General features: G+C 38.8%; 1 protein-coding gene across 6 annotated transcripts; it reads left to right on the top strand.

Annotated features, from left to right (window-relative positions):
* The first annotated feature begins 1,427 nt into the window (after window positions 1-1,427).
* Window positions 1,428-19,455, top strand: sh3tc2 (SH3 domain and tetratricopeptide repeats 2). 6 transcript variants are annotated; one of them, XM_082178527.1, is made up of 19 exons: window positions 1,434-1,635; window positions 4,432-4,536; window positions 5,025-5,123; window positions 5,760-5,885; window positions 6,244-6,371; window positions 6,480-6,585; window positions 6,856-6,999; window positions 8,011-8,212; window positions 8,387-8,460; window positions 9,014-9,209; window positions 9,518-9,651; window positions 9,909-9,959; window positions 10,179-11,900; window positions 14,638-14,815; window positions 14,943-15,093; window positions 15,324-15,446; window positions 15,588-15,738; window positions 17,832-18,028; window positions 18,462-19,455. In XM_082178527.1, the coding sequence occupies exons 2-19, from the start codon at window positions 4,512-4,514 to the stop codon at window positions 18,960-18,962; spliced, it is 4,308 nt and encodes a 1,435-aa protein (XP_082034653.1). In that variant the 5' UTR covers window positions 1,434-1,635; window positions 4,432-4,511; the 3' UTR covers window positions 18,963-19,455. The 6 variants fall into 6 exon arrangements, with proteins under 6 accessions (XP_082034652.1, XP_082034655.1, XP_082034653.1 ...); XM_082178526.1 differs by lacking the exon at window positions 4,432-4,536 and having other exon boundaries at window positions 1,428-1,635; XM_082178524.1 differs by lacking the exons at window positions 1,434-1,635; window positions 4,432-4,536 and adding an exon at window positions 2,288-4,431.
* The last annotated feature ends 352 nt before the right edge of the window (window positions 19,456-19,807 follow it).

The raw sequence follows: 19,807 nt of genomic DNA, 5'->3' as shown, positions 1-19,807 counted from the left end.
GTGAGCTGTTAGCCCGAACTGCAACCAAATCTCTGAGTCAGTTAGCTGAACTCTGATCAGTCTAATTGGTGTCTAATTCATTTTGTCCAAATTGCGGCTCAGCCTGTTTGTTGAAAAGAAAAATCACTGACTGATTGAAACAGAAAGTGTACACTGATTACTGAAGTATACTCTGTATTGTGATGTAGGCTATTCACAATCTGCAAATATTTAAGTTGTTATTTTAGTTTTTTTTTGTTGTTGATAATACTAGCTAGCCCAATGTGATTTGTCAACCCAAACTGTAACCAAATCACTGAGTCATTGAGTTAAACATGAGAACCCGGTCAGTCCGATTCAGGAGCAAATCATATTCCGCTTTGTGGATTAAATGGTTTGTTGAAAAGAATAAGAGAACAATCACAACGTGATGCATATGCTAACTATGAAATGCAGAAAAATCCCAAAAAGCTTTGGAACACACACGCTGTGGAAACCATCAGCTGCTTGTCTTGCGTGCCATGTTAATGCCGTGACTATGGTTTTGGCACATTGCTCCACCAGTGTGGGGGTTTTGATTCTCTATCGTTGATGTGGTATTTAATCCATTTACCAAGACCATCTGAGACTTGTGGCAGGAATTAGCCACACCGTAGTGCACAGACTGCCTTCTTTCACAGACCAGTCAGCCAGTCACATGTCTTCACAAAATATTTTCTCAGGGTGACTTTTGTAATGGCTCAACAACAGTCTGTATAGAACCTGGAGTCAGTTTATATTTAACCAGGAGAGAAAAGCAAGAAATGACTAGCTGAGCCAAGGCCCAGTCTGTTATCTGACCTACAGACGAGATAGGAGAGCCAAAGGAGAAGCATAGGGAATTCTTGGCAAAATAAATAATAATGATTTAAAGGGGGAAAAAGGTTAAGAAATTTACTTGCTATCTTTACTCAAGGCATGGTGGGAATGCACACATATTGTACTGTATATGTGTCTGGACGTTTTGTCTGGAAATGTTGTAGAAAGCACCTATGGAATGTGAGCAAGAGGGCGTATTTGATTGTAATGAAGTTGATAGGGACTCTAGAGGCATTTTGTTTTGCTCTGTAAAAAACAAGTCGGACCAGAAGGATTACTTTTTTCAAACATTTGCTATTCCTTTCCTTTTTGTTGATTTTTTTAAAAAGACAACTGGTTGGATTCATGAATCTGATTAGATATAAATAGAAAGATATTCTATTATTTGCTGAGTCATTAATTTAAGAGTGTTTGTTTGAAGGTTATCTAACACCTTATGACCTGACTTAAGACCTTCTGACCTGACCTAGAGTCCAACAGAGCAGGGGAGTGAGAGGGCTGGGCTAAAAGAGAGAGAGAAAATGAGAAACTGAGAGAAAGAAAAAAAGCATATCATCTAGGGGAGGAGTTTACATACTTCCTTCAGCAAAAGCTCTTAACTTGTGCCACAAGGACATACACACACACGCACACACACACATACCCACACACACAAACACCCCATGCCCTACATGAGTTTTGCGGACTATGATGGTTAGTTTTAGTAAGTTTAAAAGGAACTTTTCGCCAACTCACACACAGCACATACTGACAGATCTATGAGGAACGAACACACAGCCGGGAGTCAGCAGGACAGAGGTACGCTCTCTCTCAGAATCTAATCTGTGTATGAGTGACTGTGTTCTCAGTTGAAATTGCTGTTAATATATTGCAAGGTTTGAACTGAAGTACGACAAGTGGTTGAATTATAGTATATTTACTTTTTAACTAGTTGTTGAGACTCTTGGTTGTCTCTACATACTTTTTACATAGTTTGTAGCTAGTCTCTCTGTAAGTCTGTCTCTTTAAATGTAGAGCATTTATTTCTCGAACAATATACAATTTTTTCACCAGCTAGGTTTTAAGAACTTGTTTTTCGCCCAGTTTAATAGTACCAGCATGTGCTGCTTGGGCTTTGGCGACATTCTAAACTTAGAGTCTAAACCCTTTACTCAGGTTACAAATCTACCCCGTTCCTTTCACTGACATTCACACACTGAACCAGTAACCCAGAGAGACACCACTAAATACACAGTCCCAGGCACATGGGACCATTCAACTTCAATGTTGAATTCAATTTTTTTTTTTATTGATATACACACCGATTTTAAAATGGTTTTCAAATATTTCAGTGGCCAAAAAAGTTACATTTTCACAAATTCACGCAAACATTTTTTTTTTTATATATATATATATATAAAAAAAATCTGCTGGTACATTAACAAAACATAGGAAGTACTTTCATTATTTAGTATTATTTACATATCACAAGGCTATCAAAAACTATAATTTAAGATTTTAACAGTTTTAACAAAATTTCCATAAAAAGAAATGTCTTTAGAGAGTAACCCCCTTAAAGCCAATGTATGATTCACACACTGAGTGTTTCCACAGCAAAACACTTGATTATGGTGTTAAAAAAAGCCTTACATTTTCTGTTAAGGCCACAGAGATGCTCTATGAGAGTTAAAGCTGCAGTCCATAGTTTTTCCTCTTTATCGCCATCTCTGTTCGAAATCTGCAATTGCAGTTATTCACGGAATTATCAACTTTACGTGGGTTGTGCCTCGGCACGGCACATCACGGATGAATCCAATGTTTTGAGGAGAATGTGCGGCTGTCAGTCACCGCACCGGTGTGGACACTGTCATTTGGAATCACAGATTCTACTTTTTGGAATATGGCCAACATAAGAATTTTCACCGGAAAATGTAATCTGAACAAGTAACATCCACTTTTGTTCTGACCAACTAAGCACTGCAGTAAATCGTGCTGATTAAATCTAACGATCACTTATCATATCACGTCAAACAGTTCAAATTATACTTTGTTCTCAAATTGTTAAAGTTAACAACATGAATCGTAATGCCCTTCCGATATTTATCCTTGTTTTCACATGAGCCAGGTTGCAGTCTCTTTTTTTCTGTAGCCACTCCGAAGTCTGAAGTCTTTCGCATTTTACAACGGGTGAATCTCCAGTTGTCACTGGTGATTGTCGTTTGAACCTTTCTGGATCCGCCATCAAATTGATAAGTTTAATTATATCAAGTGCTGTGAGAAAAGGCTATAAATCTCCACCTCCAACAGCCTCACATGCAATATAGCCTACTAGCCGAGACTCCTTCTTTATGTGTACAGATGTGACGTAATGACGCAAAGACATGCTCGAATTTCCCACGGAAATCCACCAGTACCACTGGAATTAAAAACATTATTACAAGCTTACCGTTTTGAATCGAGCTAAGACAAGCAGATCGTTTTGAACACTGGCTGGTTAGGTACTTGCTCAAAATTTTATTTTGGATCATTTTTAACCCAATAAAGTTACGGACTACAGCTTTAAGGAGGAATGCTGAGAAATTCCTCCTGACTGTTTACAGCTGACTCAGACTCACAAGATTCAATTAGAATCTGACTGGGTTCTCTCTTTATAAAACAATAATAACATGAGCAAGATTATTCGGTATAGATAAGTACACTCTTTGTTAAGCCCATGAACAGAGACAGTAGTGGTTTGGGAGACACATTCAATCCAGTTGAGACAATCACATCAAAAAAGACTGAGAAAGAGTTATCAGTATGGTTCGAGTATGCTAGACATCTTTTGACAACGCTCTAAACTTCTTTAAAAACCTCATTCTTAACAACATTCTTACACCAAATTGTTGGAGTGCTCAATCATCAAATTCTCCAGCGATCAGTGGTTCTTCAACTGGAAGACTAGGGTAAAACAGCACAGCTACAAAAACAAAAACAGCACTGTTACATATTTATTTGGTTTTCTTTCCTTTAAAAAGGAACAATGTCTTAAAATCTACACCCACACTAGATATTTGCAATTAAAAAAATGGCAGAAAGTAATGATGCCAGGTTTAAAGAGGGCTGAGCTTTTCTAAGAGCCAGACATGTTAGAATGTCAGAACTGTCAGCCCTAATCTAGGACAAAAGAGAAAAGTGAAATTTAGTACCAGTAAATAAAGAAATTGCTGTGAGCAATGCCGATTAATTCACTGGGCCTTTGGTATGCCAGCGCTGTGAGAATGCTGCCGCTCTCACTTTCCAGAAGAACCCCTGGCACAGACAGGCACTGACCAGCCCACACAAACATGCCAGCAGTGCTTCAGAGTGCTTCCCTCATCTGCGGAGTGGACGCAGAGAGGAAAGGGGAGAGAACGAAACAGATGGAAGTTAGAAATGAGCAGTAGAGAGAGTGAGGTTTATGCACAAGAGGAAAATGGACAGGAAGAGAGAGAGGGAGAGGAGTGACTCCATCGATAAGTGGATCTACTGTCGAGCGGGCACTATTGAACCCGTGTTTGAAGCTGGCTGTGTACATCATGGCATGCTGCAGCTGCTGTCCAATTCCATGCCTCAGAAACTGCTTTTCGTTTTCAGGTTGGTCCCACCCTGGCTTTAGATTTTTGCAATGAGAAGAGTAACGTTCACAGGGAGACATCACAGTGTTTCTGTCAGTCATGGGTAATAGATTTACCCATGAAGGTAATGCAGAATGTGTACTTCCCTTAGTTGGCAGTTTGTGTGCCTTGTTGTTTGTGCGCAATGCTGTGATTGCCTATTGTTACTAATTATGTACTATTGTTGCTGTGTGCGTTACTGGTATATTGTTTTGCTGCTTGTGTGATTTTAGATTATTTACTAGCAGCTGTAAACTAATAACTAGCAAATACTCTCCTTTTGTGATGATTGTATCAATTTGACAGGATTTTTTATATTTATCTTGCCAAGTTTTAGGCTGATTCTAAATGAGGGCTAATGATGTTTTGCCATGTTTGTCTCTGACTGTTTGCATGTGCAAATTCCCCGTCTTAGATTTTGGTCTGTGTTTTGCACGTTTTCAATATTTGAAGGCTGTTATTTTGTCGTCAATCGATCGTGTCAGTTTGATTAGGCATTTACCCTAAAAGCTTCAGCTTGTCATTTAGCTAATTTAATAACACTCCCCTAAACATCACCCTCCCTTTCAATAGCGATATCGCCCGCTGAGCTCGATGCCTTATGGAATGACCCTCCGTACACTTTAGCAGCTGTCAGTGAGCTCTTTCCACCCAATGACGCCATGACTGCTGGTAAGAGGATTTCTTGAGTCAAGCCTAAGTGTGTCAGCAATGTTTGAATTTAATTATAAAAGAACCAATGGGACAGAGAGTTACATGATTCTATTATAAATGTCGTGTTTTTGTTTAATAAATGATAGTAAGCAACTATTTGGAATATTCTCTCTTTTCAATGCACAAATCTGGGAAGGTCATACCCATCCGGAGATGAGGAAGAGGCTATTATTTAAGCCACCTGGCTGATATTTATAGAGTCATTATGATAGGACTTGCACTTCCTGTTTATGTCCACAACTTTATGAGCTTGTAAATAGAAACACAGCTCTGATTTTTTTTATATACATACTAATTAGCACCAACTGTATCATGGAATGAGGATCTACTGGATATGGTGATAACCATTCATATTCAAATATGGGAAGTGCATAACTTCAGACAGAGGGAACCTTCTTGTCCTTAATTATTTATTAATAAACAATAAACTTATCACTCTTCAGTCATTCAGTGTTACTTTTCTGTAAGTTTACTGATTAACCATAAACAGTCATAATTCTGATGTGCTATTAAAGTTCACAGAACTACACACCAACTGCAATTGAATTCTGTAAAGCTGCGTTGAGCCCAGTTTCCTTTGTTTTGGAATTTCAGATGAGGAAGTGGAGGCTGAGGCCGAGGTGGAGGCAGAAGGCAGAAGCAGAGAGATTTACTGGAAGAGGAAGGAAACATTCAGCGGAAGCAGCACAGTATCTTCAGCAGGAGAACGCTTCTCTCCAGGTACCTGCAAGCATGGATCTCTGTGTCCTGTAGATCTGCATTGAAATAATGGCCTCCATCTCCATAATGGCCTTTAATGGCTACACTTCTTAAGCATACTCACACAACTAATGCCAGACTTCCTTAATGTGTACACTCAGCCTATGCCCTAATGGTACGCCTTTAGTGATGTGGTCACTCATAGTGCTGTTCCTGCAAAAAATCCTATTGGTTTGTTAAGCATACTACCGCTGTGATGTTGCAGTAATAAATCACACCCAACATCACTATAGCATTCCTGTTGCTGCTAATGCAACTGATCGTAAATATTGGTTTCTTTGTGGTGGACATTAACTCAATTCCCTTTTGCTTCTTGGAGATGTTGTATTGTTGTTTAGTGGGAGACGGCGATCTAGTGTGTCACCTGACAGTGAGCTTCAGGAGGCCCTACGTACAAGACTCCGAGTAGTAGAAAGCAACAGTCAGGATGTCGTCCAGCTCTTCAAGGTCAGACACGGAACATGAACTGGCACCTCTGATGAACTTATTACTATTGATCACGCAAGTTATTTCAATCTTCATTGCATTAAGTGATTGTTGATACTTTACACACAGGATCTGTCTGCACGACTAGTGTCCGTTCATGCAGAGAAAGACAGCTTTATCATCACCTTTAAGACTGTCGAGGAGATCTGGAAGTTCTCCACTTACTTGGCACTCGGTTAGTATCAGTGAAACTAACATGCTAGTACTTCTACAGCAGGGTTGCCTAATCCTGTTCCTGGAGATCTACCTACCTGCAGAGTACACACACACTTCAGAGTCCAAGTGCTCCTGAAGATTTGTATTAGCTGCTTCAGTTGTGTTTGATCTGGGTTGGAGCTGAACTTTGCAGGAAGGTACAGCAGATCTACAGGAACAACCCTGTTCTGCAGTATATTATAATTGTTTTAACTATTATGGCTTAACAAGTAAAACTATTATATTTTAGGATATGTAGCAAGATGTCTTGAAAACTTTCTATGTGACCAGTCATTCTGGCTGGACCCTGCATTGCTGAGCGATGTTGAGATCTGTGTAACAGTGGATGAAGACCACTTAGCTACTCTTTACTTAGGACTTCTGCTACAGGAAGGTAAGGAGCCTCCACTTGCTGACTTGCAGTCAACAACATCACCTTTAACCATACAGTAAACAAACCTTAAATTGAGAAACTGATCAAATAATATGGATTTACACATCTCTAGTCTGTTCTAAAGTCCACTATTGACACATTGCTGCTTAACCGATTCAGAGGTCACATAAGTTGAAAACAAGATTGGGTAAAAATGTGAAGAGATTACAGTGTCCTCTTGTTTGCAAAGATGGGAGTGTATGTTTTTCATTTTGTAGACTCAACATTTCCTCGAGTTTTGTTTACATACAAAATATCTTGCTTCTAAGAATCATTACCACAGTTACAATGTTAGCCACCTCATTCATACCAAAGATAATTTTATCATAATTTTAATATTTGATTATGTCCTCTACTTAAGACAACAGACAACTTAACAACTTAATATACATACAGAGATAACCGGAGTAACAGAGCGAGTTGAGTGACGCTTTCAAGAATGCGCTGTTCCATTTGCAGAATTACCAGACCTCAGGAGTCATTCTCCTGAGTCGGACTTGGCAAGTCCGAACTTTGTGTACTTGGTATTGAGAAACGCCTAATGTCGGTGCTTGTCTTCTTGTGACAAACATGACGAGAAGCAAGAACAAGATCTGCTGTATACCATTGTTGTTTACTATGTCGCTTTCTTCTTCGCGCAAAAAAGATGTTGATCGCTTCTTTCTGGCATAGGCTACACCACGCCTATCAAGTAAGGGTACTGTTGGCGGTGAAAACGCAAGCCGGATCATGGTTTACCGTCCCGAATCGTACTGTACTCTACTGTACCGTACCGTACCACTCAGTGGAAACGAGCCATAAGGCAGACATAACCATATATATATTTTTAAAAACATCAATTTATGGGGCAAACTTAACTTGTTAACCTGTTTATGAATCCACTTTGAAAATTTGAAAAGTATGTTAGGAACCTACTGAAGAATATAAATCAGGAATAGTTAATGACTAAGGAACATCTCATTATTGTTTCAGGTACATTCTTTTCCAAGACTTTATACAACAGTGACAGCAAAGAGGAGGAAGAGGAGCTGACCTTGACCTACAGGAGGAATGACCTGGTCATGGTGAAAGACATAGGACAAGAGGCCATGTGGGAGGGTACGCTGCTGTCCACGGGTCAACATGGTCTAGTCCCTGTTCATGATATGCAGCCTCTGCCTTATCCATTTTACCAGTGAGTGACACTGAATTTTGAAGCACATTTAGCCAAATGTGAGGTTTTGTGGGAAGAATGAATTGTAACAACAGATGTGTCTGGTTGAACAGCTACTTTTGTTCTACACTTGTTCTCATGCAAGAAACATACTATTTAAGATTATCCCTTACAAATACAGACTGTTCTTCCTAGGTGGTTCCTTAAGAAATATCCTGGAAATGCAGGAGGGATTCCAGTTACAGAGGGCCTCTTTGATCATCCTGTAGGTGAGTATCTGGAAACTATTCCTCAAGATTGCCCTCATAAGGAATATTCAGGGTTCAGTACAGGTAAAGCTCAGTCAACAGAATGTGTGACATAATGTAGATTATCACAAAATTATTTTATCACAAAATATAATTTTAACTTGACCCTCCTTTTTTGGGTTACAGTGAGGCACTCACAATGGAAGTGAATAGGCCAATCCACAAATGTTAAAATACTCACTCTTTCAAAAGTATATTCTCAAGACGTAAACAATATACATGATGATTTTACTGTAAAAAATGTTAAAGGGTAAAGTTATAATCCAGTGTACAAATTTGTTGCCATGATATTAAAACACCAAAATGACTGTAAAAATGTTGTAAAAAGTTTTACAGCTCAAATAATACACTATTTTAACAGTATAATTAGTTTTTGTGTCTGTGTGTGTGGTAATCAACAGTATGCCATAAATGCTGTCAGCCGACTTTAGCTTGTATTGAACCCATTATATTTGTTTAATTATTAAGTTGAGGGTTTCTACAAATCTGTCTTTTCTTTTGGCTTCCCTTTTAGTGGTGGGTACCTGTGTGGCAGTAGTGGACCATTACCCAATAGATAAAGATGAGCTGCAATTACGCCAGGGAGACATAATCAAGATTGAAGGATTTATTCTCAACACTCTGAACATGTTCATAGGAAGACACCTCACCAGTGGAGAGATAGGATTTGTTCACAAGGCCCATGTAAAACCTGAGAGTATTGAGCCTCTGTAAGTAAACAGTTCAACTGTATTTATTTATATTCATAAATTCGGCATGTGCTCGAACGAATGACCTTCTCTTTATTTTGTAAAACCATTCATCTAATGTGCTTCTCAACAATAGTGACATACCAATTGAAAGCAACCAGCTGGCAAAAGCTATTTTATTCTGTTGACCTTTGTTGAATGTGCCTCTGTCTAGCTGGGGGGGATGAGGGTGTTGGAAGGGGGGCTAGTGGAGTTATGTGATGATGTGATGAAGCGATCCGAATGAGAGTCATGTGGCTGATAATGTTGTCTTTGTTGGCTTTGCACAGCGATGGACAATTGGTCTTTCTGAGTAAGGAGGAAAGGGCAGCCCTATCTAAACTTAACCCTTGCCTTGAGTCCTGTCAGTCTGATGTACTGGCAAATCTATTCTCCACTGACATTAGCACTGTGTACAGATTGGGTAAGAGATGCATTGTCTCTCTGTGAGACCTCTAATATTGTTTAAAGGAATAGAGTACTTCATCCAAAAATGAAATTATGCCAGTTTATTCACCCTCATGTCGAATCACAGAATAAAGATGTTCATATAGATTTGCAATGACATGAGGGTGAGTAAATGACAGAATCTTCATGTTTGGGTGAACTGTCCCTTTAAGTGGGGACAAATCTGTGCTTTCTTTCATCCTGTGTTGATAAAATTACTTTTTCACACTGCAGACAGACTTGATGACTCTGATTTCACTTACATAAGAAACCATCCAATGTCAGGTAAGCCCCTTTCCAAAGTTATGTATGAGGAAATGTTGCTACATAATGTAGATGTTTTTTTCACTGCTCTCATACATTATTACAATATCCAGTTGTATAGAATTTTGTTCTACAGTCATACCTTCCAAATTTTCCTTTCCTTCCTACTCTCCTTCTCTTTCATTGCATAATTTTCTATGTACAATCAAAAATTCTGACATTTACACTTTGTGTAATCAGCAGAGCAGAAAACTACAGTGGATCAAAGAAAAAGCACCATATCTGAAAAGAGTGACGTAACTCCCTACCACTCGTCCCCACGGCAATCATTCCATGCCTCTCGGAATCATCTGGACCGGGACTCTGAGATCCTCTCATTCAGCCTGGAGGACACCTTCAGAGAGATGGACGAATATGAGGAAGATCCTCCAAACTTCATGGATGAAGGTATCTGGGAGGCTGATGAAGCAGAGAGGTGTGACCCAATCCTGACCCTCCTCAACCTGGAATATTTCCAGGACACTTTACAGACTCTTTACGACCTCTCTTACTCTTTCCTGGACACTTTCTTCAATTGCCTTCCAGAAGACGAGGTGCTTCAACATCTGGAAAACTTACGGGAAGGAGCTAAAAAAGGCAGGATGCTCTGGGCCCACCGGCGAGTTTGTTTCCTCCTTGGTCGGCTATGTGCCAAGAAACTGAAGTTCTCGCAAGCGCGAGTGTACTTTGAAGAAGCTCTAAAGGTCCCTGTAAATGGTTTCGATGACAAGCCACTTCTAATTGCCCTGTACACTAATCTCACTGCTGTTTACCTCAAACAGAAGATGATGGATAAGCTACCATTCACGCTGGATAAGGCAAGTGCTCTGATTCTGTGTCTTCCCTGCCACAACTTCTGCTCTGTGGATGAGTTTGAGCTGCTCAAACCAATCATGCGCAAAGCCATAATTGAAAAAGACAAGTACCTAGAGGCTCGGACATGCTACCTCTCCCTCTGTCTCTTCATCCGTCTAAGGAAAATAGAGGATGCTTTACCTTTTGTAGAGAGGCTTCAGTTCCTTACCATGACTTTGTCTGCTGAAGTTGAGAGGCCAACTGCCCCAATTGATCTCAACTGGATGCTGTGCAGGCTTTATCATAAAAAGTATTTGCCCTACCTCACACTAGCTTCTTTAAGTTTAGACTCAGGACAAGAGCATTCCTTGGATGATGCATTCCAGAAAATTGAACTCTTTATCAAAAACTCAGCCAGGCTTAATCCTCACTGGAAGGAAAGTAATTCTGTGCTTCCTACACAGGTGGTGGTTTACCTTCAGCAGGCCTTATCCATAGCTAGTCAAGGGAAAGACCCAAGGACTCAAAGGGACCTGTGCTTGAGCCTTGCAAGTGTTTACCAGCAGCATGGAGCTCTAGAGAAGGCTGTGCCCTTTGCCCAACAGGCAGCACAAACTGGAAGTCAAATTAATGAGGAGGAGGGCTTCGAGGCATCCATATTGCTGGCCTGGCTCTTGGTCCTAACGGAGGAACCCATACAAGCTCAGAACACTCTGCACCCGCTGCTTAAGTCTTTGAATGAAACCGACAGTCCGACACAGCGTGGTGTAGTCTACAATCTTCTAGCCCTATGCCTCCGCAAACAGGGCAGAGTTCAGGAGGCAGCAAGAAACTTTTATTGCGCTCTGCAGATCTCCAGAGAGAATGGAAACAAGCGTAATGAAGCACTAGCTCTGGCTAACTTGGGTTGCTTGTCTCTATCTGTTGGGGCTTCGGGCCTAGCAGAGTGTTTCCTGCTCAATTCCCTGCACCTATTCCAGTTTCTCTCAGAGAGCCCCACAGATCAGGAGCATGTCCAGGCTCTCCTCTGGCTGGGCAGGAGCTACAAGGATAGAGGAGGGAGTCAGGAGGTCAGAATTTGCTTCGAGATGGGCCTCCTTATTGCTATTAGTGCTAAAAATCTGCACAGTAAGTGTTCAAGATTTGATGTTTTAGGTTGCATCTATACCTGATAGTTACAGTGGCCCCAAAAAGTATTTGCACACTTAAACTTAAAGGGCCCTATTTTAACGATCTGAAACGCAAGTGTCAAGCGCAAAGCGCAAGTAACTTTGTGGGCGGGTCTCGGCGCTGTTGCTATTTTCCCGGCGGGATAAATGACTCTTGCGCCAGGCGCAAATCTAAAATGGGTTGATCTGAAGTAGCTTCATTATTCATAGGTGTGGTTTGGGCGTAACCAGCGGCGGTTTCTTCATTAGGGCGATCGGGCGACGCACCACCAAAGTGTGAAAGGGACTTTTTCAATCACTATCTCATTCAACCACAGAGTTCCGCTAGCAGTCACTCACTGTTGTTCTGCCTCTGGATCAGCTCTGGATATAGTCCAATCAGCGCCGAGTCACGTTCTGTGGAGTACCGCCTCTTTTTGGGCGATTTCACTCTGGCTGAGAATCGCCCAGAGTCTTCCCATAGACTTACATTCAAAGATTTTTTTTTTCGAACTGCAGGCACTGCAATGCATTCTCTATGGGTTCCGGGAGGGCTCGCACTAACGTGCTTTCGTCATCATACGTACCCTTAACTTGTGCAGCGATTGGTGGAAACAAATATAGCCTACCTCTAATAGTATTGCAAGCTGAAGTGACATCCAATAATTTCCTCAGTGCATAACTTACATTTCACGGACATATTCTCCATCTGTAAATGTTAGAAAGTCCAGTTTTCTGTCATGAGTGAACGAGCTTTCTGCAAGCTATACTTCCGTGAACGAGCGCCGCCGCGTGCATGCGCGCCGAACAGACGGAGCGCAATAGAATAGGAGCGCAATTATTCTGACTAAAATATACATTAGCACTAAATTATAAATATATTTAGCTAAAACATTTGTTGTTGAATATTTGTTGTTGTTGGTGAACATAAATGTGCTAGAGAATTTCAAACCTATATGTGTATTTTTATGATATTAGCTTTGTTTTTTTGTTTTTTGTTTTTAATTTAACTACTTCTTTAAAAAGCATTATTTTGTTTTTAGATTGTAATGTTGCAATGTTAGAATGTAATGTGACCCCTTTTTTTGGATAGACTGCAGATAGACAGCAAGGTTACACTATGTTTGTTTTTATAACCTTCAATATGAACATTGTTTGTAGGACTATATCGATCAGGATATTAAATATAAAAAATAAAAAAATTAAATACAGTTTTTTTTTTTATTCAAATAGAAAAATAATAATTAAATACTCAGATTATACCATACATCGCCATTTAGCCCAAAAATTCTGATTTATTTGGTAATTGGCTATTTCCCAACCCTACCGGCTGAAGTTTTAGCTAAACTTTAGGCTAGTGATAGCTACATTATTATCACTGTTAAATTGTTATTTAACAATAAGCCTACATTCAGTCCTGAATTAAAAATTCAGTTTGTTGTGCCCCCCCAAATTTTTTAACACCAGCCGCCACTGGGCGTAACGTGAAATAAACCAATCAGAGCGTCATCTCACATTCCCTTTAAGAGCAGACGCGCTTTTTCCATAGCGGATTGCTATTGTAATGGCGGATTTGCCAGACGCACGCCAGGAGCGGTTCACAGCCAAGAAGAGCAACGCTCTCGTCACGGCCGTAAAAGAGAGAAGTTACATTGAAATGGAGAAACCCACCCAAATTAACTTCGGTTAAACAGGGGTATGATAATTTGGGTAAATGTGTAAGCTAGATGTATGCTTTTATAATAAATTGTCTATCTATCTATCTATCTATCTATCTATCTATCTATCTATCTATCTATCTATCTATCTATCTATCTATCTATCTATCATAATAATAATGTGTGATTTGCAAAAATGAAAACTGCTGCTTCTGTGTAGATGAGAGAATCAAAGTGTATGCGCGTTGTGCACACGCTACATTGATTATGGCCAAGCATGCGCCCTTAAAATAGCATCTGAATAACATGCGCAACGCGCCACTGACTTTAAAAAATGTTTTCCTGGTTAGTGGCGCAATTGTTTTCTAAACCTGCAAAGTAGCATGAAGGAACGTTTGCGCCGGAACACGCCTCCTCTTTGCGCTGAACCGCCCCTGGAGGCGCAAGTGTATTTCCTAACTTACCGACGTGTTTCTGTGGAGGGAAAAGTCCGCTTTGCGCGGGTGCAAAATAGGAATGATACATGCGTCGGTGTACAAAGTCACTTGCGCTGGGTGCAAGATAGGGCCCAAAATGTGTAAATGTATTTGCATTATATGACAACATTTCAAAATGAATAGCATTGATTTTAAAGAAATAGCCTATAGCACCATCAAAATTTCCAATCAAAACATTTTACAAAATGACGATTGCTATGTTGCAAAATATGAAAAATATATTGTTCAAAGTCTAGAACTTGAGGGGAACTTGCAACCACAAAAACGACCACAAGTCCAATTGGTAAAAAAAAGTATAATAATAAAAAATCTCAAAAGTGAAATTAGTAAAAAACAAAACCCGGCATCATTTCTTTGCAGATGCCAATTAGTTTAAAATGTTATAAGTAATGCAATGATATTTAGATATTTTGTGAAGTGTCTAAATACTTCTTGGAGTCACCTAAATATTTTAAAACTTCTGTATGTCACAAACCTTATTTCTAAATGAACAGAGAATTAATGTTATGCCGGAATTTCATTTATAGTGTAAGAATAATAACACAATTCCTTCCAAATTCAGGTCAAATGGTTGTGGCAAAAGTTCTAAGTCGCCATTACGCTGAATTGCTGCTGTATGGACAGTGTATTGTTTACTATGAGCACTGTGTAGGGCTGTGCAGAACACTAAAGAATAAACAGCTAGAAGGAGAGTTCCTGGAACTCCTCAGCAACCTCTATCTCTCACTCAACACTGAGAAGTAAGCGTTACTGTAATCTGCACATACTACATAATATAGTACCATTGTCAATACTTTGAAACTTGATCCATTTGAAACAAATTAATTGGTGAATTCAAAAGTAATAATTTTATAAAAATCACTGCAGGTCATCGAGGAAGTCACTTGATTACACAAAGCAAAGCTTAAGGATCTCCATAGACCTGGGGAAAAGACTGGAAGAGTCAGAGACATGGCTGCAAGTGGGCCGTATCTATTATTTGATTCATGAAGATGAACTGACTGACATGTACCTACAGGTAAGTCAAAGGATCGAAGTAGGGTATTTCAAAAGTTATAGTTAAAGTTATTTTTGCATATCCATTTGGAAAAATATTACACCAACAAGACTATTCTTTAACTTTTTTAGTCTGGTCATTTAAAAAAAAAAATATATATATATATATATATATATATTGCCATATCATATACATGTATATTTTGATCAGCTGTTGTGACAACTTCTTTCTCCATAAACAAATGTTTACAGGCAGCAGTAAAGACAGCCCTGAGGATGAATGACCCATGCTTTGCTATGAGCATTTATGAGGAAGCAGGAGATGTGTTTTTCAAAGGACACAGAAACCAACTGGCTGCCCTTCCTTTTTACAGGGTAGGTCTTACTATGAGTTCCCAATAGATATTACCAAAACAATCCAAAAATGGTTAGGAGATGTATACCATGTGACTAAGCATGGATTCCTACATCTTCTAAATCTATCTGTTGTTTTTTTGTTTTTTTGTTTTTTTAAAGGATGGGAGTTTGCCATTTGCACGCAGCATTAAAGATGTGCACTCAGAGTTCAGGCTTTTGAGCAAACTTACAGAGCTCCTGATGAAGCAGAAGCACTATGAGGAAGCACTGCAGTATGCCACACTTGCAGTGCAGGTCAGCGCCTCAACTGGTAAGACCTTTACCAGTTCAGATGCGTCACCAGGAACGCATCTGTTCCTAAAAAGTTATAACCATAGAAATTAAAACCAATTATGCACTATTCAGTAAATTCTGACTATGGGCCACATAAAATTAGTAGAACTAAAGTAAAACTTTAGTGAAAGTCAGTTTGACTGTGTCTTGTAAGTCTTAACCTAGGTTGCCCCCTGCTGGAGACGCATGTCCTTTACAGCATACAACATTTCAAGAATACATCATAATATATTTAAAGGGTTAATTCACCTAAAAATGTAATTTCTATCATTAATCACTCAACCTCGTGTCGTTCCATACCCGCAAGACCTTTATTCATCTACGGAAGACAAATGAAAATATTTTTGATGAAATCTGAGAAAGAAAGAAAGAAAGAAAGAAAGAAAGAAAGAAAGAAAGAAAGAAAGAAAGAATATACATCAACTCAAATCAAGTTTAACCTGCTCTCACATGACTTTCCTTTTTGGATGATATCACCCAGAAAGCACTGTCTATTTAGGCACTGTTTAAGGCTTCTGTAATGTAATGCTGGTAAACATGAATTTTAGAGTAACAATAACAAATAATGAAGGATTTGATAAAGAAGCATGATAACTGAGATACACTTAGATGATCTCTTAAGTGAACTTGATCTTCAGCCTTCACATACATTTCTTTGAAATTAATGCACATTGGTGCACCCTTCAACTGTCATATTCTTATTGGTTGATCGTCTTGATTGTTCACAGGTGTTTCTTGTTAGTCATTAGTCTTGGTGTATAAATAGCCCTCATGTTTCCAATGTATCTTGTCTAGTTTTGTTTGCATACCTGCTGTTGGTTAGTCTCATGTACAGTAACCAAGTCAAATTCACGTGTCAGTGTCACTGGGGATCAACGACTGTTGATAAATCACTTAAAATAACTTTTATTTTCAACAGAAGCAAGAAACTTATTTGGGTTTAAAACAACTTGAGAGAGTAAATGATGACAATTTTCACTTTTGGGGGAACTATCCCTTTAATGTTATTAAAATCAAATAAAAACAGAGAAAATCACTCACTGCTCTGAGAACTTTAATAGTAGCTTTGATAAGTATCAGTGTATAATTGTCGGTGCCGGTGTGTCCATGCTGGTGGCAGTGATAGCGTCCGTGCCGGTGTGTCCGTGCCTGTGCCGTTGTGATAAAGGATAAAGCATAACGTTTTTTTCCCCAGTTGTATATTATATTGTATGTTGTGTATATGTAATGTGTATCTTTGTTCTTATCTTACAAAGACATTAGTTTGGCTGTAATGCTCAGTCACTTGCAAAATAGTAAAACCAACATAAAAAAAGAGCCGCGATAAAATCGTGAATCGTGATTTTCCTGAAAAAAATCGTGATATGATATTTTTGCCATATCGCCCACGGCCACCCCTACCTTGCATCCTGTTTCACTCTGTAATGCATCACATTGCAGAAATAAAACGGCTTGCAAATGGCTTTTGGTACGTTTCAAAGTAGCCTACATAATGCATTGTTTTCTTTTATGCTGTACTGTCAGAGGAGCTTCCAATTCAATTGTTTTAACTGATCGTGTGCATAAATATCAATTTTAAATATCAATACCATAAATATACGTACATTTTATGCCCAACAACACATTTTTGATCAAAATGCATAATTTTAGTCAGAATTATTGCACTCTGTCTGGTTGACACACAGGCGCTTGCTCAGTGACTGCTAAGACAAACTGCTAAATGAAATGGAAATATGCTTATGACTTTTAATTCAGAACATTTAGAGACTAACTAAATTCTCAAGCACATCAAACAAAAGTATAAGCTCACTGTCAGCATCTGAGGCGGCATCCGGTCTACATTAAACTCTACTCTTTATGATCCTCTTTGAAATTTCAAGTGCTCTAATGATTTGGACAGCTTGTACTTTTCCCTCTGCAGTTTGCTCAGCCATTTATTTATTTATTTGAATCTATTTTACATACATAATTATGTGTGTGATGGTAGTTAGCTAAAACTGGGGTTACATTATTTTCTGACAGAAAGGAAAAAGTAGTAACCTGACATTGTTCTATGTGTATTTCTTACAGATGTTACTTTGAATGAGAGAGTGTCCTTCCATCGTCTTGCATCAGTGTACTTCTCTCTAGGGAAGTATGAGATGGCTGAGAACTATTACCTGAAGTCTCTTTCACTCTGCCCCACTGCATTTGAACATGATACTGAAGTTCGGTACTATGTTAAAGTATACTGCAGACTGGCTGATCTGACCCTATACAGATTAAAGGTGAGACTCTCGTAATGTTTAACATTTTACATGCATTCCAGATTGAACATTTTGAATGTAAGAGAAGCAATGTACTTGTTTTCATACATAGAAATTATATATATATATGTATAAAAAAAACAGGTTATTATGATTTAACCAGTGTAGACAGGCATGTTTGTTTGCTTATGAACGTTGTATGCTGAAATAACATTCACCAATAACATGGTTGTGTTGAATGCAAACTACTAACTGCATTCACATCTGAGAATAATTTTCATGCATCATTTAAAACAAGTTTTTATTTTTTTATTATTATTATTTTGTGAAAACGTTTTTTGCACATATAAACTATTAGTGAATAAAGCCCAAAGTATCTATAAAAATAACTTAAGTATTCAGGGTATATGCATTTTATGAAGAATGTAAATATTTATTGCTGGTTATGTTTTAGGATGCATTTGATGCCATGGGCTACTACCATTTAGCGCTGGCAGCAGCGCTGGAGGACAAAGAAAGCCTAAGCACACTGTACATAATCTACATGAAGCTCGCAGAGATCCATGCCAACTACATGCCTGATGCCGAACTGTGTAAGAACTACATGGACAGAGCGCAAAGTCTGAGGAGGGAACTGGCAGGAGACACAGAAGAAACACACCAAGACCTGGCTGAGACAGCATCTGACACTCACACCAATGCTGGTCAGTCAGACTCCAGCAGTGGCACTAGTACTCTCACAGAGTCCAGCATGACCGACACCAGCCACACAATCGATGCCCTGAAAGAATCTGAGCTCATGTTCTCTAACTTAAGTCACAAAGAAGACACAGGCTGCACTAACATATCTGAGGAAACAGACTCAGGGCCTGCTATCAATCCAGAGACTCCCTGTCCTGATAAAAAACACATTCATGAAAGGAGAATGAAGGAGGGCTTGACTATTATATTGTAATTGATTTGTGCATAATGCTATAACTCTGAAAAATGCACTACTTTTAATTGTGCGATAAGACACCTTTTCTCTCTCTTTTTTTTTTTTAAACAAATGTTAAATGTTGAAAATCATATAATATATTTTCTATTAGTGTTTTAAGTATGTTAACATATTTGCATAATTGTAAATATGTATTTGTATATCTGTAAATATGTTTGTTTTTTACCCTCCCTGAGGACTTTTAAAACTATTAGGCTACTTAATTAAAACTCAAGAAATTCTTTCAACGTCCATGGACACAGAACATGGTTCCATAGCATGTGCATGATCAATAATACAAAGCACTCATTGAATAAATCTTAACCAGAACTGGCTTTATGTTCGATTATCAGGCCTACAGTATGTATGTAGGCTATTGTAAATTGTGAAGTCATTCATGGGTAAATCATGGGTAAATTGGCACTTCATTTTTAAACGTCAAACCTAACCATTAAACATCATCTTGATTTTTTTTTAACCACAAACGACCATTCCGGATACAGTTCATTCATTTGCCACAGCAACTACATAAATAATGTGCTTAAAAGGCCTATAAAAGAGTTTACTGTGGTTACTTATCTTTTGCCGTAATCCTCAAAGTTTGCGTTATCCTCTATTTTTTACATTCTACTATGGTTATCCTCAAAGATTAAAGCATCTACTCAAACATTGTGTGTTATATTATCCTCCACTAGAGGGAGATATTGGCTGTGGTGAATGGTGATTCAATCACTTTACGTCTAAGTATATTCCTCTGAGAAAGCTGCATTTAACTGAGCCGTTAATTTAAGTAGCATCCTTCATAAATATATTTTGATTTGACG

The sequence above is a fragment of the Leuciscus leuciscus genome (assembly GCF_965113295.1).
Source record: "Leuciscus leuciscus genome assembly, chromosome: 8".
Classification (NCBI taxonomy): domain Eukaryota; kingdom Metazoa; phylum Chordata; class Actinopteri; order Cypriniformes; family Leuciscidae; genus Leuciscus; species Leuciscus leuciscus.
The sequence above is the reverse complement of the archived record's forward strand: the minus strand, read 5'-3'. Positions and strand labels throughout refer to the sequence as shown.